We start from the raw sequence: 12412 nt of genomic DNA, 5'->3' as shown, positions 1-12412 counted from the left end.
TTTAAGGTTCAAAATATTGATACGTCCGATATACCAATAGGAGTGTTTCGGGCGAATTAATACACATTTTGAAACTTTTTTTTTTTTGTAATTAGTTAAAGGGGTTAGATTAGGTCTCTTACCCCTTCAATCGGTCAGACCTCCAATACACCCATTATAGGAGTGTAATAGAGGAGTTCCGAAATGATATGTGTCAATCGATAAGGATCATACACTGTATACTTTGAACCTTGTTTATACTATACATATTTGTATTTATACTCTTTTCAAACTTAACTTAAATTTCTATAGAAATGGTACAAATACAAATATATGTTTTTGCATTTTATACTCATCCCATTTGTATTTGTACTTTTCTCGAACTGAGCCTAATTTGCAGCTGGATTCCCATGCGTTGCGTGTGCAGAATTATTTTTAATTATAGTGAATCCCATCGAATGTTTTAATGTGAATTGATGGCCAAGCCCGAGAAGCAACTAAAATTGAAACTTGAAGGAACAAGTCAAAATAAAAATAAAAATAATAAATATTTCATATTCGTATTGTGAATCCAAACAAAGAAGCAAAAAGAAAAACCAATACACTTTTTTTTATTGTATCAGACGCTTTAACCGAGAAATGACGAAGGAAAATTTTGCCTTCGAGCTATTATTTCTTTCAAAATATCCAAACAACAAAAAAAAAAGCAAAAAGAAAAACAAACTTGATCATGGATTCTTCAAAAATTTCTTTTTACGGTAATTTTTGTTTTTTTCGAAAGTCTGCAGTAATTTTGTTGACGCTGCGTAATCAAATTACATTTGCTACGACATTTGTCGCAACCCTGCGCTGAAATAACGAAATCAAGGCCTTTCACTTTAATATATCAAAGGCTTGATTCTCCGTTTTAGCCATTGTCGTAGCGAAAGTGAGCTCGTGCCGTCACCTCATCGAAAATTCGACACAGCGTAGGGTAAATGGCATTTTCGTAATATCAACCTTAACCCACTACCCATAAAACCGACAAGTCATCGCCTTTGCCTTATTATTGCCCTTTCCGCCTTTTACCTTGGTATCCGTTGAGACCGCCCCCCCCCCTCTCTCTCTCTCTCTCTTCTTCAGACTTCAGTCGCCCCTCTTTTGCTCATTAGTCTCCTTCGTTGCCCCCGACCTTCCCTCCATCTTCCAATGCAAAAAATTCCAGTTCATCGCTTTTCCGACATACACAGAATTTTTTAGGGTTTATTTTTTGTTTTCTCCAATGCAACCAAACTTCTTTCCTACAGATACTTAAATCTCTCATTTTCCTCCAAAATGGGTAGATTCATAGTGTCGTTTCTCGCCGGAAGAGTTCAGTCCTTGTCGTACTCATCTCGCCGGCTATAATGGTGGACGCCGGGAAGCACACTTCCCAAGACGACGGTGGTTCCGAGAGCTCTATATCTCGTAAGCTCATGGCAAAGACGCCGTTTTTCGGACTGAACCTATACATCGTGATTGGTATCTGCGTCGGATGCGTGATTGTCGCTGTTCTTCTCATTCTTCTCAGTTTTCGTCGGTGTCAAAGCTCACGCCGGAAGCGTGTAAAGAACACTTCAGGTTTAATTCCTATGATCTCTAAGGAGATCGTCGAAAAGGAGATCATAGAAATAAAAGCTTCGGATGGAAATGAGAATGAGAAGATCGACGACACAGATAAGAAAGAAATTGAACTTGTCAAAGCCGACTCAAATAAGGCCATTGGTGTCGGAAATCGGAGTATAGGGAGTAACGTTTCGGGTGGGAGCCAGAGCTCGTCGTCGGTCGTATCTGGCGAGATCTCGATTATCGGGTGGGGACGGTGGTATGCTCTGAGTGAGCTGGAGATTGCTACCGGTGGGTTTTCCAGCGATAATGTGATCGGAGAAGGAGGCTACGGAGTTGTTTTCCGGGGAGTTTTGCCCGATGGTTCAATAGTTGCAGTGAAAAACCTTTTCAACAACAAGTAAGTTTCAAAACACATTTATAAAAAAAAAAGTAAATAAATCAACTATTTTTCGTTGAGCGCGCATCTCCTTTTTAATTATTTGCATTTCTTTCATATTTTTGAAATTACTGCTTTATAATTTTGATATAAAGGGGTTATTCATAACTGTATTTTTTCGAGTCGTGCCAAAATTTATAAAGTAGAAGTCAAATTGTAGCTCCGGTGTTTGGCTTCCGTTGGTGATACAGGTCATTGGTGATGTTAGGTCTTCACCCCGCTGTTAATGTCGTTAACTGCAAGTCTTCTTGGACATCTCGATGGAACGCTTACTGTAACTGTGGATATTGATTCTAAGCGTGCACGTTAGAACTGGGCATATCTTTTTTCTTTTTCTCCTGCAGACTTAAAAAAAAGGCAAACCATGAAATTACCAACACTCTGAATTCTGTAACGCTGGAACTGCGTGGGTTTCTTTATTTAAAGTCAGAATCTTTTTGGAAAAAAAGTAGGTATAAATCTGTTGATATGGATGCCCATATGCTTCATCTCCTTTTAATAATTAATTTTCCTACTCATTGGAAATGAATTGATCTGCTCTTCACGTTTGGAAATCTATACGAAATTACTTTGGTAAAATAATCAAGAGTGGCTTGCTTATTTTTCACAACCCGAGTTAAATCAATGAACAACTTTGCCTTGTTTGGAATGTAATGACTATTTGAATCGATGGATGAATATGTAGGAACTAGTTTTGCGAACATAACCTATTTATGTTTTCATGGAAAACAAGGAATTGTTTTAGGTACAATTTTCAATCTCTTGCAGATTAAATGAATCTTCTTGATCAAGGAGATTTGCATTGTTAGAAAGGAGGAAAAAATGCCGAGTCTGTATGAAAGTATGAAGAGCAGTTATTCCTTTTAACAAAGATGCATTGTTGATGATAAATTTTCTGTCATGCTCTTGTTAGCTTACACCGAATACTATGGAAGCATGAAATTGTGTTCCATGAAATTTCATGTAGAACAGTAACTTGAATCAGCCACTTCACCATTTGCTTTTCAAGTTCCAGGGATATTTTGTTTTCTTATTATAATTTAGATTTTTATAAAAAGGCTCTTGGGTTGCAATGTATTGCTTTATTTCCCTTATACATCTACCTTGATAAATTGTTGATTAGAGTTCATCATCTACAATTATCTTGTTTTTAGGGGTCAGGCAGAGAGGGAGTTCAAGGTTGAAGTTGAAGCCATTGGAAAAGTAAGGCATAAAAACCTTGTAGGTCTTCTTGGGTATTGTGCAGATGGTCCTCATAGGTATTTTTTTTCTTCCTTCTTTTTTTGATCTTGCAAAGAGCCATGCTCATAAATATTTCTGTTTGAGCATTCTTCCATTCTATTGTTCTCTCTAGATGAAAATGATAAGAATTCCTTTTACTAAGTTGCTTGTAGTGGTATTCCAGGATGCTTGTGTATGAATATGTGGATAATGGAAATTTGGAGCAATGGTTGCATGGCGATGTGGGCCCTACCAGTCCATTGACATGGGATATCCGCATGAAGATTGCCATAGGAACAGCTAAAGGGTGCGATACATCTTATTATTCATTTCTTATTCACTATTTATCTTATCATCATTACTGCACAAAGAAAAAAGAATATTCTCCCTTCTAAATGGTATCATGGTGCTTATTTGTTAATTGATCAACATGTTATAAACTTCTATTAATTTCTAAACTATTGAGTGGAATTCTGTTTCTGCATATAGTATTCAAATTTTTCTAAAGAAATTATCATATTGGTGTATCTACTTATTTAATTTATTTTTTTATGTGCACCTCTTCTGAAATCCATGCCAACACTGTGATTGGGATCCCCAATCCTTAATGACAACAAAACAAACCATACATTTTTACGGTAACTAGTAAGAAGAAAAATCAACATAAGAAAAAACTTATAATTCCAATTTCGTGAAACATCCCCATTAAGGTTGTGAAAGGATGACACCTAGATATATGCAAATTAGATTACATATTTGTGTTATTTGGATTTCAATCAGATTACATATTTACAATTTCTGGTTTCAAGCTGCTGGATTTGTATAATTCTATATGGGGTCTGCTACATGAATCTTGTTTCGCCAATCCATTCTATTTAAAGCCATATCCACTGTTAAATTATTAGTGCTTAAATCATTTCATACTACTACTACCCATGCCCTTTTTTGTCTACCTCTAGCTCTTCTAGCCCCTTCCAATTGTAACAAATCACTTCTTCTAACTGGAGCTATTGGTGGCCTTCTATGCATGTGATCAAACCATCTTAGGCTACTCTCTTTCTCATTTTATCACCCATTCGAGCTACTATTAGGTTCCTACGGATGACTTCATTACTGATCTTATCCGTTCTAGTTTTTCCACTCAGCCATCTTAGCGTTTGCATTTCTGCTACACTCATTTTTTGGACATGTTTGTTTCTTGACTGCCCAACACTCTGCTCCATACAACATAGCTTGCCTTACAATTGTTTTATAGAAATTTCATTTTACTTTAAATGGCATTCACCTATCATACAAAAGTCCATATGCACCCTTCCATTTTGCCCAGCCTACTCTAATTCTTTGGGTGACATCCTCCTTAATCTCTCTCCCTTGTCTCCTGTAAGACTTGAATCTACAGAACTTTTTGTTGAGATTCGAATGCTAAAACTAACTTTGTTGATGATTTTTTGTTAACTATCATCATTATCATCTAAGCTTTATCCCAACAATATAGTTTGTTAACTATATATGTATGAACTAAATCTTAATATGATTGGTTTGGGGCATTGAATCCAGACATAAACAATTTTGCCACTTAAGACCTGTATTTGGTTTAACCAGATATCCAGATCACATCCAGATGATGTTCCAATTTATTGATAGTTATACCAGCAAAAGACTGAAACTACACTCTATTTCCTATTCAAGAAAATAGTTTTCTTCCAAAAATCCATAAAATATGATTTTGGTACTTTTCAAACTCAATCTCTTCTTCCCAGTCAAGTTGGGGAGCATTGTATCTCAACCAGATCATAGAAGGTGTTTCTTTCTCAAGTCCTATGCCCATAATAATGTCTGTGTGGTTCTCTTGGAAGAATGTGTGCATGCGTTCTGTCTTTTTTTCATCAGTAATGTGTTTCCTCTCCTTGATTTTTCATCTGTATTTTGTTACAGATTAGCTTATTTGCATGAAGCGCTAGAACCCAAAGTTGTGCACCGTGATATCAAATCCAGTAACATTCTCCTGGATAAGAAATGGAACCCAAAAGTCTCAGATTTTGGACTTGCAAAGCTCTTAGGTTCAGAAGCAAGCTATGTAACCACACGAGTAATGGGAACATTTGGGTTTGTCCTTTATTCCTAGAAGATTCTTCTATTTATTATTAGTTATTTTGGTGTATATTGGTACTGAGCTCTTTCTCTCTCTCTCGGGTGTAGATATGTATCTCCTGAGTATGCTAGCACTGGTATGCTTAATGAGAGCAGTGACGTTTATAGTTTTGGTATTCTACTGATGGAAATAATCTCTGGGAGAAGTCCAGTAGATTATGCTAGACCAGCTGGTGAGGTGAGAAAGATTTTTTGATGTTCTTGCTCCAATTTACTCATGAAGTCTGTTACCTAAATCTGCACTTTCATATGCACTTATAGGTGAATTTGGTTGAGTGGTTTAGAGGAATGGTAGCAAATCGTCGTGAGGAAGAAGTGGTAGACCCTCTGATCGAAGTTCATCCATTGCCAAGAGTGTTGAAGAGGGTTTTGTTGATTTGCCTTCGTTGTATTGATCCAGATGCTAACAAGCGACCAAAGATGGGGCAAGTTGTACACATGCTAGAAGCAGATGAGTTTCCTTTCCGTGCTGTAAGCCCAATTTTCATAATTATACTTTGCAATTTTGTATTGTTTCAAGTGCTGACTGTTAAAACTGCCTTAAATTTCAATGTTGCATCAGTCTTTTAATCACTGAACTAAATTTTCTTAAGAACATCATGTTAGGTTTACAAGAATGCTTTTTTTAAGCCTAGTTTTACAAGAATGCTTGCACAGACATCCCTGTTACTTCTACAAAATTGTGCTGCCAAAGTTTTATGAAGTTCTTTACTGTGAGTTCAATAGAAATAGCCTATTAGCCTTTTGTTGATGCTTTCTACTTTGACTTGGTTCTTCATTTAGAAGTACCAGATGAAGTGTCAACAATGACTTTTCCAGTTGTCAAGCTTATATGAATTAATGAGTGACACAGGCTCTAATTTCTAATGAAATGGATTAAATCTAAGTCAGTTCTATAGCCATCTTTTAATAGTTAATGGCGATATATATGTTTGTGAAGACTTCTGCCTTAATGTTCTCAAAATTTTCTGTTGTTCCCATAAATCAGTTTATATATTCACTTTTCGACAAGCTGTAATTTCATCTATGTTCTATTTTTTATATAATTGTTTCTATTATCAATTTTGTTTATTTTTGTAATTTTTATAACCTGCAACATGCATTTATAAGAACTGATACCATATGCTTATACTTTTTCCTATCTCAAGTGAACAGTAAAACGATTATGACATGCTGGATTTTTTTTTTATGGTTTTGCATCCAAATCTTAATCTGCTGGCATGTATATATTTTAGTTTCATTGATATTGGGGAAAAAATATTTAAGACATAGTATACTAGAAATGTTGGAGACAATGTAGCTAGATGTGTAATTTCCATACAGACAAAATCATTTGTTTTTCTTCACCACATATCAAGGCACAATTTATGGCATAGTTGAAGCCACTTCTATGATACCAAGAAGACAAGAAGTCCTAATAAATGAGACATTGTCACATTATTAATTGCAAATACACTACTACAATCTTCATTTTACATTCAAATGGTTTAACATTAATTGCTAGTACTTGCATTTTGTCTTTCATTGTTTATGTTATTTGTACATGGGTGGTGGAATCTGAGCATATCTAGGAGTTCAAGACCAATATTTTCTTTTTATCTATAGGCAATTCACGCCATGTATGATGTCTATCTCATTTGTCATTAGTCCAATTGATGGATATATAGATGGGCCCAGATCATCCCATTTATTGGCCATTTCTCAATATCTGCCAATGAAATCGCCTGTTTATGGACATATCCTGGCAATGATACCATATACAAGCCCATCTATTAGATGCGGAAGATAATTTCTTTGGCTTGTTTTAGAGATACAAAATACATGAGTGGGTCCAAGAATTATTTGCTTGGCAGAACCCAGCTGTATATGTCACATGCAAGCAGCATTTGTATCTTAAGATAAGTTTAAAATTTCATACTGCATGTCAGAGACGGTACTCAAAGGTAACAATTTATCCAATCGCATTTGTATCTTAAGATAAGTTTAAAATTTCATACTGCATGTCAGAGACGGTACTCAAAGGTAACAATTTATTCAATCGCATTGAAATGGGTAAAGTTGGTGTATATTTTAGAGTGTATTTCTCAGTACATGAATAAGTATCTTCATTTAAAGAACAGAATGACAGAGCACCACATATAGTTGGGTCAAGGTTTAGATGATGATGACGATGAACAGTTCCACACATGAAATGGATTCTCCATTCCCATTTTTCCCCTTCATCTATTGAGTTTCTGGTTCATCTTAAGATTTCAATATTTTTCATTTTTCTATAGAAATTCAGTTACAAATTCTTCTATCAAGTAAAATTTTCAACAAATATATGCTTGGGAATGTTAAAGATCTTTGACTTGCCAACCGTACTCTGTTTTTTTTAATGATCCACAGGAACACCGGGTACCCCGTGACACAGCTTCCCTTACTCCCCGACTGAGCCCCACAATCACCAATGGAGTTGCATTCCCATCCAAGACCACTTGGAGAGGTGATGTCGAAAGGTCAAGGTGAAGATAAGTTTGTTTGGTTGAAGTACAGTAGATGAATAAACGTAAAATAATTTTCTAGTTTGTAAATTGCCTTCTAATTTATAAAAGAAATTGTTTCATTTGTTTTTCATAGACTTGGGCTTTTTGTCGATTTTGTTTTTTCATAGCATTCAACATGGCTTTTCGTTGGAAGAACAGAGAGTTCTTGAATCATTATAATCTTTAGAGGGATTAAGATCGGTTTTGGTATTTAAAAGCAGTGTCAAGTAAAACCAGTAAGTACTGAAAAGAGAATGTGTTGATGCAGTCTTCTGGGTTGAGTGTTGACACTTGACAGCCAGGTAAAAGTTAGAACTCCTTCAAACGGTTGACTGCCAGGTAAAAAAGTCCTCCGCTTCGTTTTGCTGGGAAAGCCAGCTGGGAAAGGTAAGTGTAGCTCCTCCAAACTCGGCTTTAGTCATGGCCTGGACGTTTCTTTTGGGAAATTTCACATTTTCACTGATACGTACGCTGTGAACCTTTAATATCTGCATCGAGTGGTTTGCATCCAAGTACAGCACGCCGCTTGTCTTTGTCGGTAGGGTAGATCGCACCTAACCCTAACCCACAATTTCGATCTGATCGGACAGTTGAGATTTCCTTGACAAACGACTGTCTTTGATCACTCTCTTGCCATCAGAATTGCTTGCTTTTCATTTGCTCTCCTTAATTTTTAATTTTCATGTTGAAGCCAGAATTCAGCTTGGGAGCTGGGTCCTAATATGCAAAACCCATGGATTTAATCTATTAGGCAATTATTTTATTAAGGTAATTTGTTCAGTTTTAGTTCTTTTAACGAATAAGCAGGTTGTGCATGTGCCTAACTCTGTTGAGTCTGGACCTGCACATAACATGATTTGTGGCTGCACATGAGGCACATCTCAGACATGTTTTGTATTCGTTGATGGGGGTCATACTTTTGAGAGCAATCATGTCAGATGTCTATGGATGATGTTGGAAGCTTTGTTTATAATAAATCCAGACTCAACTTTGTTTATTTCTAGCAATCTCAGTTTTGACTGGTCAAAGCCTTCTTAGTATATGTATTTCCAGCAGCATAGATTTATCTTGTAACTCATTACCCATTATTTGTTTTGATCAGGTCAATACATGGTTTTCAAAATCAGACCGGACAGGGTACCATTCTTGGGATTAGTTCCCGGGTCAAATGGGCCAACCGTCCAATTTGAACAGATTGTCCCAAAAAGTTAAAAATAAAATAAAAATACAAAAAGAGCCAAAAGGTGTTGTTCGGGTCAATGGTTCGACGGTTTGTCTGTTCGGATCAATAGTTTGTTGATCAAATCAACGGTTTTTGGTAAAAAATGGTTTTGGAGTAAAACAGACTGATTCCTGATTTTTTTAGTCCAATCGTCTGGTCTGGCCGGATTATGAAAACATTGGGTAAAACTGTTGAATGGCTCAACCAGATGCATAATAAGTCGTCAATGCTTTTTATTTTTGTTGGGTTAACCGTAGATTGTTTAATAATATTTTAATTATAAAGTTAATTGAGTAAACGTTGATTGATTGATCTAAAAAGAAGTTGGTTATGTATTTGGATTAAATTAAACCCATAATAAACACATTTACAAGGGAGGAAATTCAGCTTATCGGTCCACTCATTTCTGAATCTAGTTCTAGTAAACGGCAAGGCTTAGAGGTTGGAACTCTTTAGATCCAGACTCAGATCTTGGTGGACGCCACAATTCCTCCATGGCTCCTCTAAATTTTTTATTTTTTAAATTTAATCAAAACAATAAATAAAATAAAATAATACCATCATAAGAAAAGGTTCCGTAATTGAATCAACAAAGGAGCTTTCCTACATGACCCTACCTATTTTCGCCATATTTTTCCCAACCCAAACCAGTGGATTGCTTTGTTCATGGCCACTAATAATAATAGCAGTTCACAAACTGGCAGTTTCTTCAAGAATGAATATCTTGCAAGAATTTCTGACCTTGAATGGTAGCACTAGCATGAGGAGAGCTAATAGAGGGGCAATGAGACAACATCCAAATGTCCATAATTCATCATCAAACACTTTAATTTTGGTGCAAAAATTAAGAAAAAAAAACAAAAACAAAAACAATTAAATCAGTCCCTGTCCTCACCGCATGTACATAAACGATTGAATTTAGTGACCTATGTCTTATGTATTCTTAACATGCTTCGTCATGCATGAAGCGGGAACAAGCACAGACCCATTTATATCATTTATATCATTATGCTGAAATTTAATAAATTATAATAGGAACGATGAGGATTAAACAGATCATTTGGTCAAATAGGCTCTGATACTGTTCATGTTGGACCCGATCAGATCTGATAGGATTATATTTGAATTTGAATCCTATCAGTAAGTCGGATCTTCGGATCTAATCCAATCCAACTTGTTTTCTTTAAAAATTAATAAATTAATTAAAAGAGGGACAGGGAATGGTCATTCCCTCAAATGGGAGAATGCCATTCCAACAGGAATGGGAATGTGATTCTGATTCCATTCAATCAAACAGTTGGAATCAGAATAGCCCATTCCGATTCTAACTCCAGACCTCTATTCCTGAGAACCAAACGGAGCCTTATATTTTTATACCAACCTTAAAAAAATGGCAAACCTATATATGACATGAAAGATGCTCGAACCAACTCCATTCCACCCAAGGGTGCAGATTGAAATGGATTACCCTAATCCAACCTGAAGTCCATATTCCAACCCTAACTAGGTTGAGTTCAGGCTCACCTAACCCTAGTCCTAGCCCTAATTCCACCCGTATCACATACCGGTCTCTTTAGAAATGCAAATACATATGAAACACCTTGAATAAGTGAGAGTTTCATTTTAGCATCCAATTTCATTTTAGCTAAATCTTCCAGTGCCAATGTGCCATGTCTTTTTGGCTAGCAAATATTTTACCCCTTCTATAATAAACTCTACATATGGCTTATCTTGTAGATTGCTAGGTAACTGCCTAACTCAAAGACAATTCAAGGTATCTGGCTTCCGGAGAGAGAGCTTGTAGCTTGTAGCATGTTGGAATCTTGATTGTTACAACTAGTTTTTCTTGGTTGTTGACTTGTTGTTGCATTTAGATATGGCCACGTGGACCTCCTAACTTCTTTCTTGAATAAACCCTGATATATCTCGGGTTTGTTCCCTTGTAGCTACTTCCATGGGTCAAATAATACCTCCCCCCTCAAAGTTGAGATGAGGAAACTCTTGTTACAGGGAGTGGGAGTCCTATGATTTCCATGTACCATCTTCCATAACTAAGTTGCTCCATAGAACTTTTTAATAGTGTGTTGGCCATGTTTAACCCATCTGAAGTTAGGCTCCGTTTGGTTCGCAGGAATAGGGGCTTGGATTCAGAATTGGAATGGTCTATTCCAATTCCAACTGTTTAGTTGGGCGGAATCGGAATTCCATTCCCATTCCCCCCATTTAAGGGAATGGTCATTCCCCACCCCTCTCTTGGGAATGAAATCTTATTCATGCTGATTCCAATTTTCATTCTAATTTCTGTCTGAACCAAATAGACTATGAGAATAAATCTATTCAATTCCGATTTCAAAAGATTTTGATTCTGATTCTGACTGCAAACCAAACGGACCCTTAATAATTTTATGTGGCTCTACTTGCAGGAAGCTATCTTCTGAAAAAACTAGTAATGTGAAGTTGTAAATTATATCACCACTGTTTTTTGACATAGGACACATTCTTTCTAGGATTGTAAATGGTCCAAAGAGTCATGGAGCAAGCTTGTACCAAGAGTTTGTAGGGCTGAAGTTTAAGATAGACCAAGTCGCCCACTTGATATGAAACATCACTATGTTTGTGATCATATTCATAGCTAAGGCTCAATTTGGAAGGAATACAAATACAAATACGTACAATACAAAATACATAAAAAATAATAGAAAATATAGTATTTTGCACTTTCAAATTTGTATTTGTACTCCTTCCAAATTGAGCTTAATTTTCATGAGTTGTTGCACACAGTAAAAGTTAATTTTGAATTCTTGCAAAATTTGGTCTGTTGTGTGAGGTGGTCATCCACAACAGCTAGTATTGCAGTTGATCTCTTCTCATATGGTATTATGGCTGGTGGTTCTTGTGTTGGACAATTTTTGTATGCCCTTAGCTTCAATCAATTCTGATGTACTTTTGATATTTAATATAAATAAAGGAAGTACATGTTTGATTCATGTTGTGTGGTATACTTCTGTGTAAAACCCTAAAACTGGACACTTAATGAGACTTGTGTTGGTTTAAATGTTCACAGCCGTTGGATAAGTCTGGGGAGATTTATCCTACCAAGGCTGACACTGGTGTGCTGCCAACTGTTGGGGTGGCTTGTCTCACCCGCTAGGGTGAGACCCAAGGCACACGCAGTGTAGGATTGCTTGAACCCTTGAACCAGACCAGATTTCCAGTATTGCCCTGGACCTTAGAGATTGATGGGCAAAACTGAAAAGTTATACCTGACCCCTAGAGCCGATTATGGTACTG

The 12412-nt window shown here is 36.4% G+C and overlaps 1 protein-coding gene across 2 annotated transcripts; it reads left to right on the top strand.

Annotated features, from left to right (window-relative positions):
* Positions 1–1026: 1026 nt before the first annotated feature.
* On the top strand, positions 1027–8301 carry LOC104601874 (putative receptor-like serine/threonine-protein kinase At4g34500). Of its 2 annotated transcripts, XM_088893150.1 has the most exons (8): positions 1027–1963; positions 3157–3261; positions 3408–3530; positions 5159–5329; positions 5423–5552; positions 5636–5845; positions 7763–7878; positions 8168–8301. In XM_088893150.1, exons 1-8 carry the CDS (start codon positions 1365–1367, stop codon positions 8178–8180), a joined length of 1467 nt encoding a protein of 488 aa, XP_088749276.1. In that variant the 5' UTR covers positions 1027–1364; the 3' UTR covers positions 8181–8301. The 2 variants fall into 2 exon arrangements, with proteins under 2 accessions (XP_088749276.1, XP_010263677.1); XM_010265375.3 differs by lacking the exon at positions 8168–8301 and having other exon boundaries at positions 7763–7990.
* The last annotated feature ends 4111 nt before the right edge of the window (positions 8302–12412 follow it).

The sequence above is a fragment of the Nelumbo nucifera genome, chromosome 1 (genome assembly GCF_055504915.1).
Source record: "Nelumbo nucifera cultivar China Antique chromosome 1, China Antique-T2T, whole genome shotgun sequence".
In the NCBI taxonomy this organism is placed as follows: domain Eukaryota; kingdom Viridiplantae; phylum Streptophyta; class Magnoliopsida; order Proteales; family Nelumbonaceae; genus Nelumbo; species Nelumbo nucifera.
This window is presented reverse-complemented; position numbering and strand designations above follow the sequence as displayed.